We start from the raw sequence: 19057 nt of genomic DNA, 5'->3' as shown, positions 1-19057 counted from the left end.
GCCTAATTGTCCAAAAGGAAACACAGCCCTTTTTAAGCCCTGGGAACTCCCTGGAATTTTGTCACCGCTTGGCAGAGATTGGGGGTGGCGTGTAACAATATATATACTGTATTTCACCACATACTGGTTGCCACTGTGTAATAGTCCCTCCCCCCATTTTCAGACCCCGAAAAAGGCCCAAGAGCATTCCCTGCATAATAGTTGCAGGGGTAAGCAGCAGGTGAGCAACCACATCCACTGCCCACCTGTGGCCCCTTCCTCCATCCGGTAATTCACTGCATAATGGTCACACACCCCTTTTTGGAAAGGTAAAATCGGCACAAAAAATACGACCATTACCCAGTGAAATATGATAAATCCAGTGAAATTAGTATAGTAGTAACTGAAAGACCACCTGCCTCAGAACAAACCTGTAAGATAATTTAGATTATCTGGGGAAATTCTACTCATGGCACCATGCCCTTCAGAGTATTGCACGGTGACCTAAATACAGATTTTATGCTGCTGCCCCTGTCATACCTTGGAAGCAGCAACCATCAATTGCCTCAGACATCTTGTAAAGACTTATATTTGTCTCAGACATCTTGTAAAGCCCTATGTTTTATTTGCTTTTTTATACTGCTGTTTAACTGATTTTTAGGTTGTATTTTTCTTTTAATTATATATATATATTTAAAATATTGCAAACCACTTGGACATTTTTTAAAAATATTAAGTGGTTTATAAATTCTTTTAGATACCTAAGTCAATGATGTGGCTTAGAGATCAGCACTTCCATTCCAGCTTTTGGCCGCTGCGGAGAGAAAGGGTTGTTGCTTCCCTATTTATCACAGTAATACAGTGGAGGTCTATCTGATGCAGAAGGGTGAAACATAAGCTGATCTTCGGCACCTAGAAGGCTAAGATTAAGAGAACCGTGTTGGGAAGGGAGTTTCCAATGAACAAGGTCAGGGTTGGTAAGCTTAGTGAAGGAGGAGGGATTTATGCCTACTCCAATATTAGAGCAACTGCGTCATCTCGAAAACCAAAGAGCAGATGTGGTGTCAGCCCTTGGCATATGACAGCTGTTGGATCCCACCCTGCCTCCTTCCCTCATGGTGAGCACCACCTGTCAGGTCTCCTCTGATGATGCTACCACTAATCCTCCGCTGGCTGGATTTTACTACATAAGACACTATGGGACATTGCATTTTGGGAAATTTTAAATGGTAGCCACTCAACGACGACTAGTGCCAAGCAACTGATTGGCTCCCATTGGAAGTGTGCCAGCATGACTGCCAAGGTCTGCTGTCGTGCTGCTGTCATGAGGCCTCAGTAGAGTGCTTAAAAGTGGCACTATGCCAGGGAGGCCATCGGTAGCCATAACTATGCTGCAGGCCTGCTTAAACCTGGTGCTGGCCTTGCCTGTGATCAACATAATGGAGGGGTGTTTCTAGGACTTAGGTGAAACTGTGAAGTTTCCTTGTTGCTTTGCTATTGGATGTTGCTCCGTATAGTTAAAGCCATGGTTTTCCCAGTAGTGATGTATGGAAGTGGGAGCTGGACCATAAAGAAGGCTGATCGCAGAAGAATTGATGCTTTTGAATTATGGTGCTGGAGGAGACTCTTGAGAGTCCCATGGACTGCAAAAAGATCAAACCTATCCATTCTTAAGGAAATCAGCCCTGAGTGCTCACTGGAAGGACAGATCCTGAAGCTGAGGCTCCAGTACTTTGGCCACCTCATGAGAAGAGAAGACTCCCTGGAAAAGACCCTGATGTTGGGAAAGATGGAGGGCACAAGGAGAAGGGGACGACAGAGGACTAGATGGTTAGACAGTGTTCTTGAAGCTACCAGCATGAGTTTGACCAAACTGCGGGAGGCAGTGGAAGACAGGAGTGCCTGGCGTGCTCTGGTCCATGGGGTCACGAAGAGTCAGACACAAGTAAACGACTAGACAACAACAATTGGATGTTGCATGTTTTGTAATCTTCTTGCATTTATAGTACTGAAATGTGATTTTTGGGGGGGGCAGGGAGTATGTTTTTATATTTGCTATTGTTTTGCCAGTGACTGATTTAGGGCAGCGCAACTAGTTCTGCCACACTGGGCCGAGGCTAGGGGGTGCTGCAGAGCGCTGCAACTATGAAGTAGTGAACTGAGCAGAAAGAGATGTGGTGGGTCCTTGCACAGGGTGCCGCTGAAAATATGGAAGACCAAGGTCCACCCCTGGTTTTGCTATGTTATTATGAAAATGTTTTTGCAGTGTTTGTTTGAAATGTATTCCTGTTTTCTTCATTGTAAGCTGCTTGGAGCATGATTTGTTTTTGTGGAAAAGTGACATACAAATCAAGTGAGTGAGTGAATGAATGAATGAATGAAAATAATGTAGTGGTAGGATCCCGTGATCTGCAAACCTGCTGTGAGATCAAGGAGATGATCCAAATCTCTGATGTTGGACCAATAATAATAATAAAAACCTGATTTATTTGTACAGTATTCCTCAAATTCCTGATAGCTGAGATGAGGAGTGTTTCTGTGTGCATATGTGCTCTGGGTTTAAACTAAATCACACCACTTGCATTCAGCCAAAACGATTTACTTTTAGAGTAAAAAATACCCACAATCTCTGACAATCCTTGTCCCTATGTTTCTGCATCAGTCACTGATCTGGGTGTGCTTCCTGGTTGAAAGGAGACAAGCACAGAACAGTAACATGCAGAGATGCAAAGCAAAGCCTCAGGGCAAGTACCGGTAATTTTGTTCAGTCTGCTGTGAGACTGATTGAATGAAGCGGTCACAGAAGTTGTGAAGGCAATCAGAATTCCCTGGTGGAATCTGATTTAAAGGGGGCTAGGCTGCGATCACCATCAACATCACCAAGAAATAACATGTCTATAAAAATTTAGAGCATTCAAAGAACTTTGCATTCAGTATCAGGATGAAAAGAGACATTCTAAGTGGTGTGGAAGTACGAAGTTTGAGCAGTTCCTGCCCTAAAAACAAATGCCTCAGAATGCAATAAATGAGTACAGTAGTTTGTGTAAGGCCACCTGGTGAGTAAATGGCAGAAGTGAGACTGGAACTCTCTAGATCAGTCATGATTACATAGCTGTCAGCCATGTGACCTCCATCGTCACTATTTGGGTCATGTGATTGTTTCATTATAAACATGTCCCGGCTTTATCACAAGTATTGCAATTACTTCAACACTATTCAGAGTGGCTGGGGCAACCGAGTAACACGTGTGAGGTTAAAATAGTAAAATTATCATTATGGAATGGAACGTCCCTATTTTCATTGGAGAAATGTTGGAGGGTATGTTATACATGGAGCTGCCTTTGAAGACTGTTCAGAAACAGCAACTGGTACAGAAGTTAGAAATCAGATTGCTTAGCGGGGCAAGATGAATTGAACATGTAACACAAACCTTGGCATGACTACACTGGCTACCAGTTAATTTACTTGCTCAATTCAAAGTGTTGGTTTTTTACATATAAAGCCTGAATTTTATTTTTATTTTTACTCCTCTATCCTCTTCCCTCCCTGTTCCTTTTCCCTTGTGTGTTGTGTTTTTGTTTTTGTTTAAATTGCCTGCCTGCCGGTAGGGATTGTTTTGATTGCATGTTCTTTTGAATATATTTTTGGATGAGCGCTTTAGGTGGGGTTTTTTATTGCTTTTTAATATTTGGTTTACTTCTATTTTATTTTAATATTTCTTGTGATTTTGTATCTTGTAAGTTGCTTTAATATGCTTCAGTGTGAAAAGCAACAGAATTATTTAGGGTGGCTTGCAATGACAACCCAATAGCTGGAGCATTGTGAAGTTGGCATGGGTTTTGCATCCCCACAGATGCCACTCACTGAAATGCTTGTTGCTTGTTCATTGATATACCGTGGTAAATATCAGTTCAGGAGTTATGTTGCAGACCGTTGTAATTTATTCAAAATATTTTACAGGTTTTTTTCCTGTTTACTTTTTACTCCAAATGTTGACACTATATACATGGAATGAGGGTGCCTTCATGACACAAGTTTCCTAGCAGCAGTTGTGCAATGCCAAGCCCATAAGTGAAACCAGAAGTACGTCAAAAAGGATATGGCTGTTTTTATCTTGGGGGTGGTGGCTTTTACTTCTGACTTTGTACTAAGGCTATTATGATGCTTCTGCTGGTTTTGCTAGTCTGTGTGGGGATTACCTGCTTCCTCATAGCTCAGTTGGTTAGAGTGAGGTGCTGATATTGCCAAGGTTGCAAGTTTGATCCCTGTAAAGCACAGCTGCATATTCCTGCATTGCAGGGGGTTCAGCTACAATAGCTAGATCATGTTGCACATAGAATCAGAGTACATACCACCTTCAAAGTCATCTTGCCAAGCATAGGATGGTGGCTTCACTAAAGCAGAGGCGGCTACAGTTGTTGGTCAGAACTGCTAAAGAAAATACGTTGGAATTGCATGTCATGTGATAGGGACATTGTTTACATGTTTCATTAATGTTGCATAAAGGTAATGCAAAGAACTTGTGCCCACTATGGGCAAAAGTCAGGTGACAAAGACTAGTCCAGCTGCAGGATTCCATGGAATGTTTTGCTTTAGGAATTTTCCCAGACAATCTGCTTGTTGAGCATTATCCTGATTTGTTTCAGGGATATTAGATGACACTGGTTAATTAATGAGCGTTCACTCTGAGAGGCTAGACGATGTTGCATCAAATCAATCTTATCCCACACTTTCCCCATTGCTTTCCTTATAGCAAAAAAGGGGATGTGTGTGTGTTGTGCAAAAGCCCCAAATCAATTTTAATTGTGGATCCTAATTTTTTCTGTAGGTGATTGAATCCCACCCAAGAACAGCAATTCTGGAAGCCTGCTAGCTGTTCATGCTTCAGCCAAGAAATAAACTATGTAAAATATGCAGAGCATTAGCAAGGCATTTAGTGCTGACGCCTTGTCAAACTGCTTGTGTTGGCAGTGCTCTTCCAAATATATTGTTTATAGTATTGTAAGAAGCAAAGAGATATCCCTCTCCTTCTATGTTCCTGTATAGCCTGTTAGTTAATGATGTTAATTAATGATTAAGTTAATGATGAAGAAAAAAATGTTTTCTTAATGGACCAGTAGACTTGTCTTTATCCAAAACACAATATAAATGATGCATAATGTAACACTTAATTGCAGAATGGGAGCTGAAAAGCATAGTTTGTTCAGGTTGAGTTTGGCCAGAGAACAGGAAAATAGCATGGTTTTCTAGAGCTAAAAGACAGAAACAGTTTTGGGGAAATCTCCCGACGTTTTGCCGTTTTACTCTTGAGAACTCATGCTGGTTTGAACCAAGCAGCACATGCTGTGTCCTTATTTACTTTTCATTTTCTCATCCTTGGTGTCAGGAAATAAACAACCACTTCAGAAACAAATGCAAATCTTATGCTAACTTTTCACTGGAAGAATGCTAGATTAGAGGGATCTTTAGTCTCATAAGGGTTTTCTACACTTTTGAAGCTGTACAAAACTTCCCAGATCCCCTCGGGTTACATATGTCACACAAGCAGTAATTAGGTCTCTACAGATTTCTGCCAAAAGCCATCAGAAGAAGCCATTTTGCTCTTACTGTCAGGTTTCACATAAGATATACTTGGAATTGCAGATGAGGCTACCAGCATTAAGTGTATCAAGCATACAGTGTAATCCTATACATGTCTACTCAGAAGCAAGTCCAACTTAGTTTAAGGGGGCTGTTATCATTATCATTATTATTATAATTCAAACATGTTGGCTTAAAATGTATTTGATCACTAGAATAAAGTGTTTTCTTATGGCAATTGTTCCATCAGCACAAGCATTTCGACTTGTCCCTTTCCTCTCCCTGTAAGCTGTTCCGGGGTTCTCCTGACTCTCCTAGAGTCTATTGCAGGCATAGGCAAACTCAGCCCTCCAGATGTTTTGGGACTGCAACTCCCATCATCCCTAGTTAACAGGACCAGTTGTCAGGGATGATGGGAGTTGTAGTCCCAAAACATCTGGAGGGCCGATTTTCCCTATGCCTGGTCTATTGGGTAACAGGGGGAGGAGAGATGGGAAAGCCTCATTGTACCTAGTGGGACTTGTTAGTTGAATCTGGCCTCATGATTTCAAACAAAACTGATTTACTCTTCTGTGTCATGGTTATTTTATGTGTTATATCACAGAATTAATTATTAATTAATTATTGTTTGCTGATGAAGCAATTTATTATACAAACAATGGCAAACTGAAAATAAGGTACATATAACTCCTAATTGAATGTTTTATTGATAGACAAAACATAAGCCACAGAGCCTAGGACTTGCCGATCAGAAGGTCAGCGGTTCGAATCCTTGCGACGGGGTGAGCTCCCGTTGCTCGGTCCCTGCTCCTGCCAACCTAGCAGTTTGAAAGTGCAAGTAGATAAATAGGTTCGCCAGAAACAGCTTAGTCATGCTGGCCACATGACCCGGAAGCTGTATGCCGGCTCCCTCAGCCAGTAAAGCGAGATGAGCGCCGCAACCCCAGAGTTGGTCACGACTGGACCTAATGGTTAGGGGTCCCTTTACCTTTACCTTTATATGCCCACAGTCATTCTTGACTTATTGCAAGTTTCAGGGCTGCTTAAGTCTGGTAGTTTCTACATGTGACCTGTGTGAGGTAGGAGCTGATTGGTTTAATGGGTGCCGAAGTCACAGAAACTCTGATGGCTCCCAAATGCATGGGAAAGCAGTAATAATGCTGTATACAGTTACTAGGCATTTGGTGTTCTCTCCTAGATAATAGGCTAATCTCTCTGCACCTTCCTACCAAGTCATCTTTGCAAGGTTTCTCTCCTTGGGATGGAAGGATCTGTTCATTTCAGTACTCTCTGTTTCATATTTTCCCTGTCTTAAATTCAGTTCTCCACATTTTGCAGCAATTTGTGATTATTATTATTTTTAAAGTCCTCTCATGAAAATTCACCAGCATTTCAGTGCAAATTTCTCTTGATAAACACATTTTTATTGGCAGTTTGGACTAGTATGCACATTTTGGCAGGCAATTCCCCCTAATATAATGCATCTTTGTATGTTATTTTCATAAATGTCCATTTTTATGCACACATTTCCAAAATATATGCATTTCTGTAAACGTTTGGTTGGGGGACTCCATTACAACAGTTGGATGAATGCAAATTTGGAAGGATAGCTATGTTTTGGTTTGCATATTGTTTTGGAGAGTGCAAATTTGTCAGATTTGGCTTATGGAACTTAATTTCTCCTCTGCCCCTACTCTCTCCTCCACCTAGACACCAGTTTAGACTTTCTTACATTTATATCCTGCTGTTCTTCCATCATGGAAACCAAGTTAGCATTCATGTGGTTTCCATCCAGACATGGACAAGATCCAGACCTGCTTAGCTTCAGTAATATGGTGGCCTCCTGTGCCTTCAGACCATGCCATGGAAGAGATCTTATCTAGGCTAAACATTGCAGGGTAGGAATTAAGGTAATATAAAGCCTTTTAGAGGGCAAAACATTGATTGCTATTTTGAATGCAAGATCCTCTAGATCTCCATAAGGGGGCAACTGAAATTAAAAAAACAGTAACTCTGAGTTGGCTATTTTAGAAAGCAACATTCACAGAAATTCATTAAACTGTCCAAATTGTTGAGAAAACTGATCAACAACTGATGAAAAGATTTTCACCCTGAAATGTAAGTACAAACCGTTTGTTCCAAGGAGCTTGCTGACACAAAGATGCTATACTGTACCAGAAATCTAAATGAACACCCTCTGCTGACACACACTCTCTCATGTGGAGCGAGAAGTGTATTATTACTATTATTATTTTAACATTTATACTGCTTTATATACTGCTTTATATTTACATAAAACACCATAAGATCATTTTTAAAAGAAAAGAAAAAATATAAACACAACACTATAACCAAAATTACATAGCAATAGATCTGTAAAGACATAAAATCTATCAATAAAACATTCAATTAAATGTAAATGAATAACAGAACAGTGTGGTGAATCTTATGAGCCAGGGAAACCTGCTTAAACAGATGGCTTTAAAGGAGGTATTTCAAGCCTGCCACTATTTCGGCTTCACAAGCAGCACATGGAAGGGTATGGCAATAATGTCAATGGACGAAGGCATTGTGAAAATTCAGGGCACAGTTCCAACATGGCAAGGCTTTAAAGCAGAGCTTTCCCAACTTTTCATGTTGGTGACACACCTTTTAGACATGCATCATTTCACAACACAGTAATTCAGTTTTACTAGCAAACCGAGCGCGGGGAAAGTTCGCACGACACCCCTACAGACTGCAGCCGACACACTATTGTGTTGCAACACAAAGTTTGGAAAGCTCTGCTTTAAAGGATGTGAGGGGGAAAAATGCATGGCTGTTTTTGGCTCATGCTCTCTGTATGCCTGCCTGCTATTGTTGTTCATGAGCCCCATCTAGAAGATTGTAGCCATTACCTTTTCCTCTGCTGTTAAGAGCTTATTGATTGTATCTTGAATTTTATTTAAATAAGTTTCTTTATCCACTTTAATGAATACTCAGTCTCCTCTAGGTCAGGTAGCAGTTACTGACATGGCAAACCTTCTAGTAACTTTATTGTGATCAAAATTAATTTTAGTTAGTGATATCCAACTAAGTCATACTCAGAACATGCCCTCTCTATGAAAAAGAAATGGATTCATTTGTGTTCTAATGCACAGAATTTTTGGATAAATACTATCATTTTCAGCATCCTATCCTATTTAAAATGTGCCATATCATGGATACTTTGAGATTTGTGCATTGCAAGGGTTTGGACCCGATGACCCTCAGGGTGCTCTACAATTCTATGATTCTGTGTAGAATTGGAGTGTAATATGTGTGTTGCAAAACCTATAGAGATGGAATGCAGATCATTTCACATCATTCTGCTTCTCATGAGAACAAGCATATTTTTCTGCAGCAAGAGAACATTTCTGCAATATCTCCATTATGTTGAATGAGAAGCTATCTGTGTTTGTATGGATTGTCTGGTTCATTTAATTGACTCTTCCTGGGATTGTTTATTCCAGAGCCATTAATTCAACAAGTTTTGGTGTAATTGATGTCTGCTGCTGTTTCTGTTATTTCCCAGATACTCATTGTTCTGGGCGATTTCAGTATCCATGCCGAGGGTCCTTTGTCAGTTTGATTTTATGGCAGGAATAGCCAACATGGTAATTTCCAAATGTTGGGACTACAACTCCTATCAGCATGGCCAACAATCAGAAATTATGGGAAAGTGGTCCAACAACATATTGAAGACCTTTCTCTTGAGCCAGTTGAGTTCTAGAACTTTTCTAAAGGTGTCACTGTTCAATATGATAGTTACTCTGGCTGAGTTCTCCATTCCAAAAGAATAAATGTGAAACTAAGCACAATGAAGATTGTATAAGGTAAAGGTAAAGGACCCCTGACCATTAGGTCCAGTAATGACCGACTCTGGGGTTGCGGCGCTCCTTTCGCTTTATTGGCCGAGGGAGCCAGCGTTTGTCTGCAGACAGCCTCCGGGTCATGTGGCCAGCATGACTAAGCTGCTTCTGGCGAACCAGAGCAGCACACAGAAACGCCATTTACCTTCCCGCTGGAGCGGTACCTATTTATCTACTTGCACTTTGATGTGCTTTCGAACTGCTAGGTTGGCAGGAGCAGGGACCAATAATAATAATAATAATAATAAATTTTATTTATATCCCGCCCTCCCCAGCCGAAGCCGGGCTCAGGGCGGCTAACAACACTAAAACAGTACAACATTATAAAACATTATAAAAATGGATTAAAATGAATTAAAATAAAAATTGATGGCAACCAAGCAATGGGAGCTCACCCCGTCGTGGGGATTTGAACTGCCGACCTTCTGATCGGCAAGTCCTAGGCTCTGTGTTTAACCCACAGCGCCACCCACGTCCCAAAGATTGTATAGTCCTTTGCAAATCAAAAGTGACAAATGAATTGCTGATAATATTTGAAAGGCTAATGGACTGGTCCCATTTGTTTCAGAATAATCATTTCTCCGACTTTGTGGATAAACAAACCGGCTATACAACCGTCAACATGCTTGCAGCTCCAATAGTGTCTGGGAAAGAGGTTCTCGCTGTGTTCATGGTTCTTAACAAGCAAAATGCCTCTGAATTCTCTAAAGAAGATGAAGATGTAAGTACTGACATGAAGAATGCTGTGGTCCGTAGAGCAACAAGAAGTAACAAGTTGGGTTCACTGAGTGGCCTGAGCATAGCTGTCGACTTTTCCCTTTTCTTGCGAGGAATCCTATTTGGAATAAGGGAATTTCCTTTTTAAAAAAGGGAAACATTGACAGCTGTGGGCCTGAGGTCACCTGAAAAATGTAGCATTCTACTGTATTTTCTAAATGGATGCTAATCTGACATGAGAAAGGGCAATATCCAGAAATCAGTAGCAAAACATGTCAGCCTTCCAGGACACTCTGCTGCTGACTTTAAAGTAGCAATTATTTAACAAAGGAATTTCTACAGCAGGAAACAGCTGAATTACAGTTTGTGAGCCAGTGTGAAGTAATGGTTAGAGCAGGCATAGGCAAGCTCGGCCCTCCAGATGTTTTTGAGACTACAGTTCCCATCATCCCTGACCACTGGTCCTGTTAGCTAGAGATGATGGGAGCTGTAGTCCCAAAACCTCTGGAGGACTGAGTTTGCCCATGCCTGGGTTAGAGTCTTGGAACATGACCTGAGAGACCAGCATTTGAATCCCCACTCAGTCATGATGGTCACTGGGTGACCATTGGGCCAGTCATCATCACTTAGCCTAACTTACCTCACAGGCTCGTTGTGAGGATGAAATGGGGAGGAGGAGAATCTTGGCAGATAAAGGTGGCATAGAAATGTAATAAAATAAATAAATAAAAAGAATATAAATCCATAAATTCAGTTCTATCCCTTGTGGCCAGAACTGGGATAATGGGTTTTTATCCCACTACAGGTGTTAATTAACTTTCCAGTGCCAAGTGTTTGCATTACCAGCAATACTGTTCTGTGAATAGTCACTATTATGACTTTATGTCATTATAACTTTTTGTACTTGGTTGCCTTTAATTTCTCTCTGATCTCACTGGTTGTGATTTGTCTCTACAATCATGAATATATATATATATATATATATATATATATATATATAAACAGTCAACGCAGATTAAAACCTGATGCATCTGATAATCTTGCCATCAAAGCTTATGCCACAGTAAATTTGATTGTTTTTAAAGTGCCACAAGAACCTCTCCTGTTTTTGCTACAACTAACTCACTGGAAATTATAGCATTGTTGGAACTTATGCATGTCGACTCAGAAGTAAGTCCCACTGAGTTCAGTGAGGTTTACTTCCAGGTAAGAGGATATAGGATTTCAGCCTTAGTGAGTAAAGATCTGGACAGGAGAAAGTTAGGAGCCTTGTGTAAGCTGTTTGCCTTTCCAAGGAAGAGTGCGGTACAAGTAAAAAACAACAACCATTATGAGCCACGATCCCACCAAAGCGCTGTGAAGGCCCATTGACTTCAGTAGCAGTAAGACATCTTTGTGCTTAACTGTCTCATTGAAATAAGTGGAACTTGAAGCTCTTAACTTTGTTTGGATCATGCCCATGATAATTGCTATTCTCTCTCTCTCTTTTTCCTTTGCAGCTATTTAACAAATACATTAATTTCCTTGCACTTGCTGTAAAGCAGTATCACACGGCATACTTGTACAATCTTGAATCCAGAAAAAGTCAGGTAAAGTATTACATATTACTTAATTAAATGTGAAGTCAGTACTTATTTTTCTTGCTGCTGCTTATACTTTCATAATGTGCCCCAAAATGCAAAAGTATGTACTGATTGTGACATATTTCCTCATGATTTGCCAGTGTTGTCGTTTATGCTTTGGCCTTCATCAGTCAGAGTTTTAAATGTTTCCTCATTTCTCCCCCCCCCTCTCTCTCTCTCTTAAATAGATGCTTTTGTGGTCTGCCAACAAAGTATTTGAAGAACTTACAGATATTGAGCGACAGTTTCACAAAGCACTGTACACCATTCGAATATACTTAAACTGTGAAAGATATTCTGTTGGTCTGCTGGACATGACCAAAGAGAAGGTCACTACTATTTATTATAACTAATTAACCTAACTATACTTTTACAAAAGACTAATGAGGTGGTGCCAGAGAAGAGGCAGCTTGCCCCCCCACTTGTCACACTCGTCTTTACTTGAATGAAAGGCACAGACAAATTGTAAATGAATCATCATTAAAATATAGCTGTGGTCTTAAGCGTGCTTACTTGAAAGTTAACTCTGTCAGAAATCAATAGGAGTTACTACTTCAGCTAAAATATGTTTTGGATGGGAGCATTATTTCTCTTTCATAAATGTGGAACAAGCATGCCCCTCCTCGAAATGTCTTTAGTTTCCCTCCCCACTTCCTGATTGTTGCTGCTGCCACTACAGGAAGGCTATATGATCTTGTGTATGGTGAGTCTATTTAAATCGAATCCACTTCAGCAGGACTGAAGCAGCCTAACTGGCCACAAAATCAGAGATGAACTCTTGCCCCCCCCCCCAATCCTTGGTGCCATTTTTCAGGGACATTTTGCTAATTCATCTATTCCTATTCCCAGGAATTCTATGATGAATGGCCAATTAAACTGGGAGAAGCAGAGCCTTACAAAGGACCAAAAACACCTGATGGCCGAGTGAGTACAATTCTTTCATCTCTCCAAATACAGCCTTCTAGATTCTATTGACAGATTCTTACATTTCTTTCTCCCCTTGCATTTAGGAAGTCAACTTTTATAAGATTATTGATTACATCTTACATGGAAAAGAAGAAATCAAAGTCATTCCGTGAGTGTTTCCTGCCAGTTTGTTAGATAGAAATTAGTAGAGTGTGTTTGGAACAGGCCCGGATTGCGTGGGAGTGGGAGCACGAGGGGGTACTTGCTCTGGGTGGCAGGCTAGTGGGGTGGCAAAACAGCATCCCACCCTAGCTTGGTTCTGCTATGGTGGGCCATAGACTGCCATGCTGTGTTGTCCTGTTGCCAATGTGGTGTGGCTGCCTATGGCCCACCATGGTGTTCCGTCCTTCATTTGCAAGTCAGAGTAGTCTCTGTAGCAAAGAAGACTGTCAGTGAGGCTTTGCATGGTGGATGGAGACGAGGCAAAAGGAGAGATATCTACTGCTGCTGCTGCTCTTTGTGCTCCAGGTCTGGGAAAATAGTAAGAATGTTGATGATGGTGATGGTGATGATAATTATAATTATACCCTGCCCTTCTGGCTGGGTTTCCCCAGCCACTCTGGGCAGCTTGCAGTACATATAAAAACATGGACACTGCTTTGCTTTGCTCTGCTCTGTTACTTTTTGCTATTCCTTCCTTCTCCCCCAGGCTCCAGAATTTAGCAAATGGCTTCCTCTGGTGACTTACACTATGCAACATCCACTTGAGGAAGGGAGGGAAGTGGGAAGAGACTAGGGGTCCAGCCAGAGTCCAAGATGTTTCTTCCTTTCAGTGCCTGCTTTTGCTCTAAGATCTGGGGAGGGGGATTGAGGTGAGGGCAGCTGTGGGCACCATTCAATACCTTTCTGGTGTTTCTGTTTAAATGAAACAAGGCACCTTTTCTCTCTCTTTGACATTGACCACGAGAGCAGCTTCTCTCTTGGTGATAAGGGTAGAGGGGTGGGATAGAGAGACCAGAATACTGTACACAGAGGATGTAATTATTTGAGACAAACCTGAGAACAAGAATATGTGAGGGGGCGCTTTCCATATATTTTTATTAATGCCAATCTTGCACCCAAACGCTCAGATTCATTACCCACAACATTTTTTTTTTAAAAAAACCTCTATATCCCACCCACCCACACCAACACCACAGTCTGAAGAGCTTAATGGGTGTCACTGGTCACCTTTCAGTTTGTAGATCTGGTACTGGTTTGGAAGTGCTCAATTTTATCTCATTCTCTTCTTCAAAGATCACCTCCTCCAGATCACTGGTGTCTTGCTAGCGGATTGCCAACTTACGTTGCTGAAAATGGATTTGTAAGTTTCAGGGGTTTTTTTATGCAGTTCCATATGTATAGGTGTATTTTGTTTAAATCTTTATATCAGTATGTTTCACAATAATCTAAATATATGTATAAGGGCTCCTCCAGGTGACCTCCTTATTTGGCATTCATCCTGATTTCCTTGCACAAATTTCACCCAAAGTTTAGATTATATCTGGTATTTATTTTAGGTTTACTTTACCAAGGATCAGTGTATGTGAAGAAGTCTGTAGCCATAACAGCAAGAGCCCCCCCCCCCACTCTGTAGAAGCATCATCTAGAAGTGCCCCCAAGAAGATACAAGCAAAAATACTCTACTTGGCCTGTCTCCTGTAGCAGCTGGCATCTGACATGTAAATGACACAGCTTCTTTTTATTGTTTCTCTCTCTAGATTTGTAATATGATGAATGCACCAGCAGATGAATACTTCACTTTTCAGGTAGTGTTTTCGTTTATTGCATTAAGAAGTAAATAATGCTAAGATAATACATCAGCACTAGAGATGGATGAGACAATTCTTGGTCTGCTTTTTAAAGTGAATTGACCTAATTTGCCAGTCTTAGATTACACGTGGGTTGGAATGTAGCAACCAATCAGATCTAAAACATGTATCTTATGTGTTTATAATTGCCCAGAAGAAATAGTATTTTAAGGTAAAATGCATTGAATAGCACAGTAAAAAGTGTGCCATTTACATTTATTGATTGATTAAATTTATATCTTCCGCCCAAAGGAGTCCAGAGCAGCAAGTAATAAAAACATCTCAATGTCAATTTTCTCTCTGTGTGTGTCTTTAATTTGCAAAAAACAGGGCACCCGACATGCAAAACTGACAGGGAATGAAAGTCGACTGATCTATCCATCCATCGTGTTCACACAGGCATTATAGTGCTTTAATACCTGTGTGGTAATGTAATTTCTTTTCTTTTTCTCTTCTGCAGAAAGAAGCTTTCGATGAGACAGGGTGGATTATTAAAAATGTCTTATCTTTACCTATTGTCAACAAGAAGGAAGAAATTGTCGGTGTAGCTACATTTTACAACAGGAAAGATGGCAAACCCTTTGACGAGCATGATGAACAGCTTACTGAAGTACGCTCCAAGTTGCTTGACATTGTCAGGCTACAATCAGACACTGGAGGGAGGGTGTTTTACCATAATTGGAAATTTAAAAACAAAATACTAACATCTTACACTACACTTCAGTATCTTGGGAAAGTAGTTGGTATGTATACAACCTATCCTGAGCATCTAATATATTGTCATAGTAAGTGTGAGGACTTGGATGTCACTGTTGCTTTTATCAACAGAAATTTCCTATAAAAAGTAATAATTTTCTATAAAAGATAATGCCAATGGGTTTGATCCAAAGTAGTGGATAAATAACTTGTTCACTAATTAGTGATGCTCAAGTGCTAGTGGAAGACCTGTCTATAAAAGACAGGTGTTTTGCATTATCACAGTGTGTGTGCCTTCCCAGCTGCGCAGAGCAGATGGAAATACCTAAATGTTTATATTTATTTACTCCATTTCAGATGCTTACACAGTTCCTGGGGTGGTCTGTTTTAAATACTGACACCTATGACAAAATGAATAAGCTTGAAAACAGAAAAGACATTGCTCAGGAAATGCTGATGTATCAGACAAAGGCAACACCGGCTGAAATTCAGACCATATTGGTGAGTGTGAGTTCAAAAATGTAGTTTGGACATTTTTGTACAAAAATGAAGTTTGGACATTTGTGTGAGATCGACTGAACTCAATAGTTTTATTTGCTTTCCCCCCCCATGTTAGAAGTACAAAGAAAAACTGAACTTAGATGTTATAGATGAGAACTGTGATGAGAAACAACTTATCAAAATTTTGGTAAGTAACTAAAGGCTTACTTATATTTTATATGGGACAGGGCATTCGTTGTTTGTTTGGGATGGTGTTAGACTGTCCCCAGAGGATCAGATACAGAGTCTGAGGATACTCCTATTCTGTCTTTCCTCTGAAGGCTGAGGTAGTTGCAGGGGCATGAAATGCCTGTTCCCAGTTCCACCTGCTGCACCATGTACAGGTGAAGCCTGGCCACAGTAACCCACACCCACATTGACTACTGTATTGACTACAACCCCTCCCACCAGATGTCAAAGAGAACAACAACTACCAGACTTTTAGAAGACATCTGAAGGCAGCCCTGTTTAGGGAAGCTTTTAATGTTTGATTATCACAGTATTTTAATACTCTTTTGGAGGCCGCCCAGAGTGGCTAGGGAAACCCAGCCAGATGGGCGGGGTATAAATATATTATTATTATTATTATTGTTGTTGTTGTTGTTGTTGTTGTTGTTGTTGTTGTTGTTGTTGTTGTTATTGTTATCGTTATCGTTATTATTATTACTGTATTGCACTCTATGTGCATCCTGAAGATGGTTCAAAGATGATGCAGCATGGGTACCAACAAATGGGAGCATGGAACACTGTCACCGAGTCCCATTCAAGATGTTGACTCTGATATATAAAACCCTAAATGGCTTGGTGTGGGGAAACAGTCACCTGATTATATGAAAGCACGCCTCTCCCAATACTATCCTGCCCATGATCCCAGCTCGGCTGCGGAAGTGCTATTAGCTGTACTATCATCAAGGGAGATCCAATTAAGTGGAACTGGGCTACAGCTTTCCAATGAGCTTTCTGCTGAGATCAGGCAGGCAGAAAACACCATTATTTCACTGAGTCTTTATGCATTAGTTGTACGTGTTAATTTATATTGTTATTCAGAGATGATAAATATTATGAGCATTGGGTACTGGTTCTAGAAGTTTTAGTGATTTAATTTTGTTTATGTTATTTGTTTAGATTTATGTGATTTAATGTTGCAAAAAGCCTGTGACCTTAGGGTGAAGCATGGGATATGTAGTCTTAACGAATAAAGAAGCAAAGAATAGCTCTTGCTCACACTGGGCTTTTGCTGCAGTTTTGTGAGCTCTGGTGTAGAGGGAAGGAACCATGCCCAAGAAAGCATTTGTAGGGGAGTTTGATGAATTCATTGCTACTACAGCTGTGTGCCTCTCTGTGACTTCATATAGTATATGCTTGGGTAGGACTGTATTGCAGGGAGACACAGGGTTCTTATTGAAAATGAAATCCACATGTTGAGCGTTCTCTCATTTTGTATCATGTATTTGTTATGTATATATGTCAGATTTTCATGGCATCATGTGCTTCTGCACCACTGCCAACCAAATATGTACAGCATCCTATCATGGCATAGGGAGAAGAAAAAATAATGGGAAATAGACTTGACACAGAATGCCATTTTCACTAGGAGTCTTCTATAACAAAGAGTTGTACCCTGAGATTCATTAAACCATTGGAGGGAATTCTTAGGCTCAGGGGCCAGTTGCATTACAGACCTTTTTATCTGGCCTTCAGAATTCTCCCTAGATCACACCCCTCCCTGGCATTGATCTGTGTTCTCCTTGTGTTATTTTGCCTGAGCCCTTGAATTGTGGTAATTCCTCTAGTTTACCTGGATAGTGAGGTGTGTGTGTTGAAAATAAAAATCAAGGTCCCATGTTTCCCCCCACTGAGCTTGTATGTGAGAAAACATTGGGCTGAAAAACTCTAGAAAATAATGCAGCCAAATTCCTGATAGAGGGCACCTAAATGTAAGGTCTGATCTCCCGTGCACTGCCAAATACAACGGCTTTATCCTATTAGAAAGCTTGGAATCCCAGCTTGCTAATGGGATATAGCAGGTGTTGCATCTTAAAACTGTCATTGCTCCAGAAGTGACTGGCTCTTGTCCTTGACCTGGGATCAGAATAAATAGAAGAGGGAACCGACTTATTTTGAAAAGAATGATAATAAAAAGGGAGGCATGTTGAGTTTTGCACTCAGTATCCCCAGTGCTAAACAGCAGTTCCATTGGGCACTGTAGAATATAAGTAGATTTTGCATTTGGTACAGAAACAACTTTGGTCACCCTGACCCATGACCAGTGCCAGGAGAGGGATTCCCCTGGACTTCTCAATGACTTTTCATACTATGGAGCAGTGGCGGAGCTTCATGCTTTGGCACCGGAGGGGGGGGCGGAGAGCAAGCGGGGGCGGGGCTGGGGCGCATCCTGGAGGTGTGACACCCGGTGCAGGCGGGGGGGGCAGCCGTGATGGCACCCCACCGGGATTGTGCTGCTGGGGGCAGTGCGCTCCCCCCCGCACTCCTCTTCCTCCACCAGTGCTATGGAGTGGACCATGATATCCTTCTGGCTAGGCTATCTGGATTGAGAACTGGAGGTATAATTTTACAGTTCCCACCTGAACGGGCAATTTCAGATGATGACGCTGGGGGACCACTGATCAGCTCAACAACATTTATACTGTGGTGTTCCATGGGACTAAGTCTTGTTCCTTGCTTTTTTATTACCGGTACCTACCATGAAACCACTGAGTTAGGTCACCCAGAGATTTGGGCTGAGATGCCATCAGTATAAGTGCTACATTGGTGCTTGAGTACAGTAACGGACTGTATGAGGGCCAACAAACCGAGTCTCCATTCATATAAGACAGAGGGGCTTTCTGTAGCATGTTTGTGTATTCAAATGTCCCCCCCCCAAATTCTGGATGGGGTTGTAGTCCTTCTGAAGGAACAGGTTTGCAGTATGAGGATGCTCCTTCCACAGTCTCTGTCACTAGAGGTGCAAGTTTCCACTGTGGCATGAATCCCCTTTTACCAGCTTAGGCTGATTTTCCAGCTGTTGCTCTGGTAACCTTTAGATTACTGTATGTGTGCAGCTGCAACCGCACACATCGCCGCAACTCGGGAAGTGTCCAGAAAAGGGGGCATAGCAGTACAGAGTGGGCTTATGCCCACTCCACCGACATGCATGGCAGCCAGGTACATAACCCCCACGAAAAACAATGGTTGACTTTAGTTAATTTAATGGCTGTTAGACTGCTAAGTGAGACTGGACATTATGATCATGTTGTGCTGGTGTTTTGATAACTGT

The 19057-nt window shown here is 41.2% G+C and overlaps 1 protein-coding gene across 4 annotated transcripts in view; it reads left to right on the top strand.

The window, feature by feature from the left end:
• The window catches only part of PDE6C (phosphodiesterase 6C), a 40350-nt gene that overhangs the window by 10530 nt on the left and 10763 nt on the right, over nt 1-19057 (top strand). For all 4 annotated transcript variants that reach the window (XM_081863946.1, XM_081863945.1, XM_081863948.1 and 1 more), the window contains exons 2-11: nt 10018-10170; nt 11666-11755; nt 11977-12117; nt 12638-12712; nt 12799-12863; nt 13991-14057; nt 14455-14502; nt 15005-15154; nt 15598-15741; nt 15857-15928. In XM_081863946.1, coding sequence (XP_081720072.1) covers nt 10018-10170; nt 11666-11755; nt 11977-12117; nt 12638-12712; nt 12799-12863; nt 13991-14057; nt 14455-14502; nt 15005-15154; nt 15598-15741; nt 15857-15928 — 1005 coding nt within the window. The remainder of the gene's footprint in view (nt 1-10017; nt 10171-11665; nt 11756-11976; nt 12118-12637; nt 12713-12798; nt 12864-13990; nt 14058-14454; nt 14503-15004; nt 15155-15597; nt 15742-15856; nt 15929-19057) is intronic.

This window comes from Podarcis erhardii (assembly GCF_964252035.2).
Source record: "Podarcis erhardii genome assembly, chromosome: 5".
In the NCBI taxonomy this organism is placed as follows: domain Eukaryota; kingdom Metazoa; phylum Chordata; class Lepidosauria; order Squamata; family Lacertidae; genus Podarcis; species Podarcis erhardii.
The sequence above is the reverse complement of the archived record's forward strand: the minus strand, read 5'-3'. Positions and strand labels throughout refer to the sequence as shown.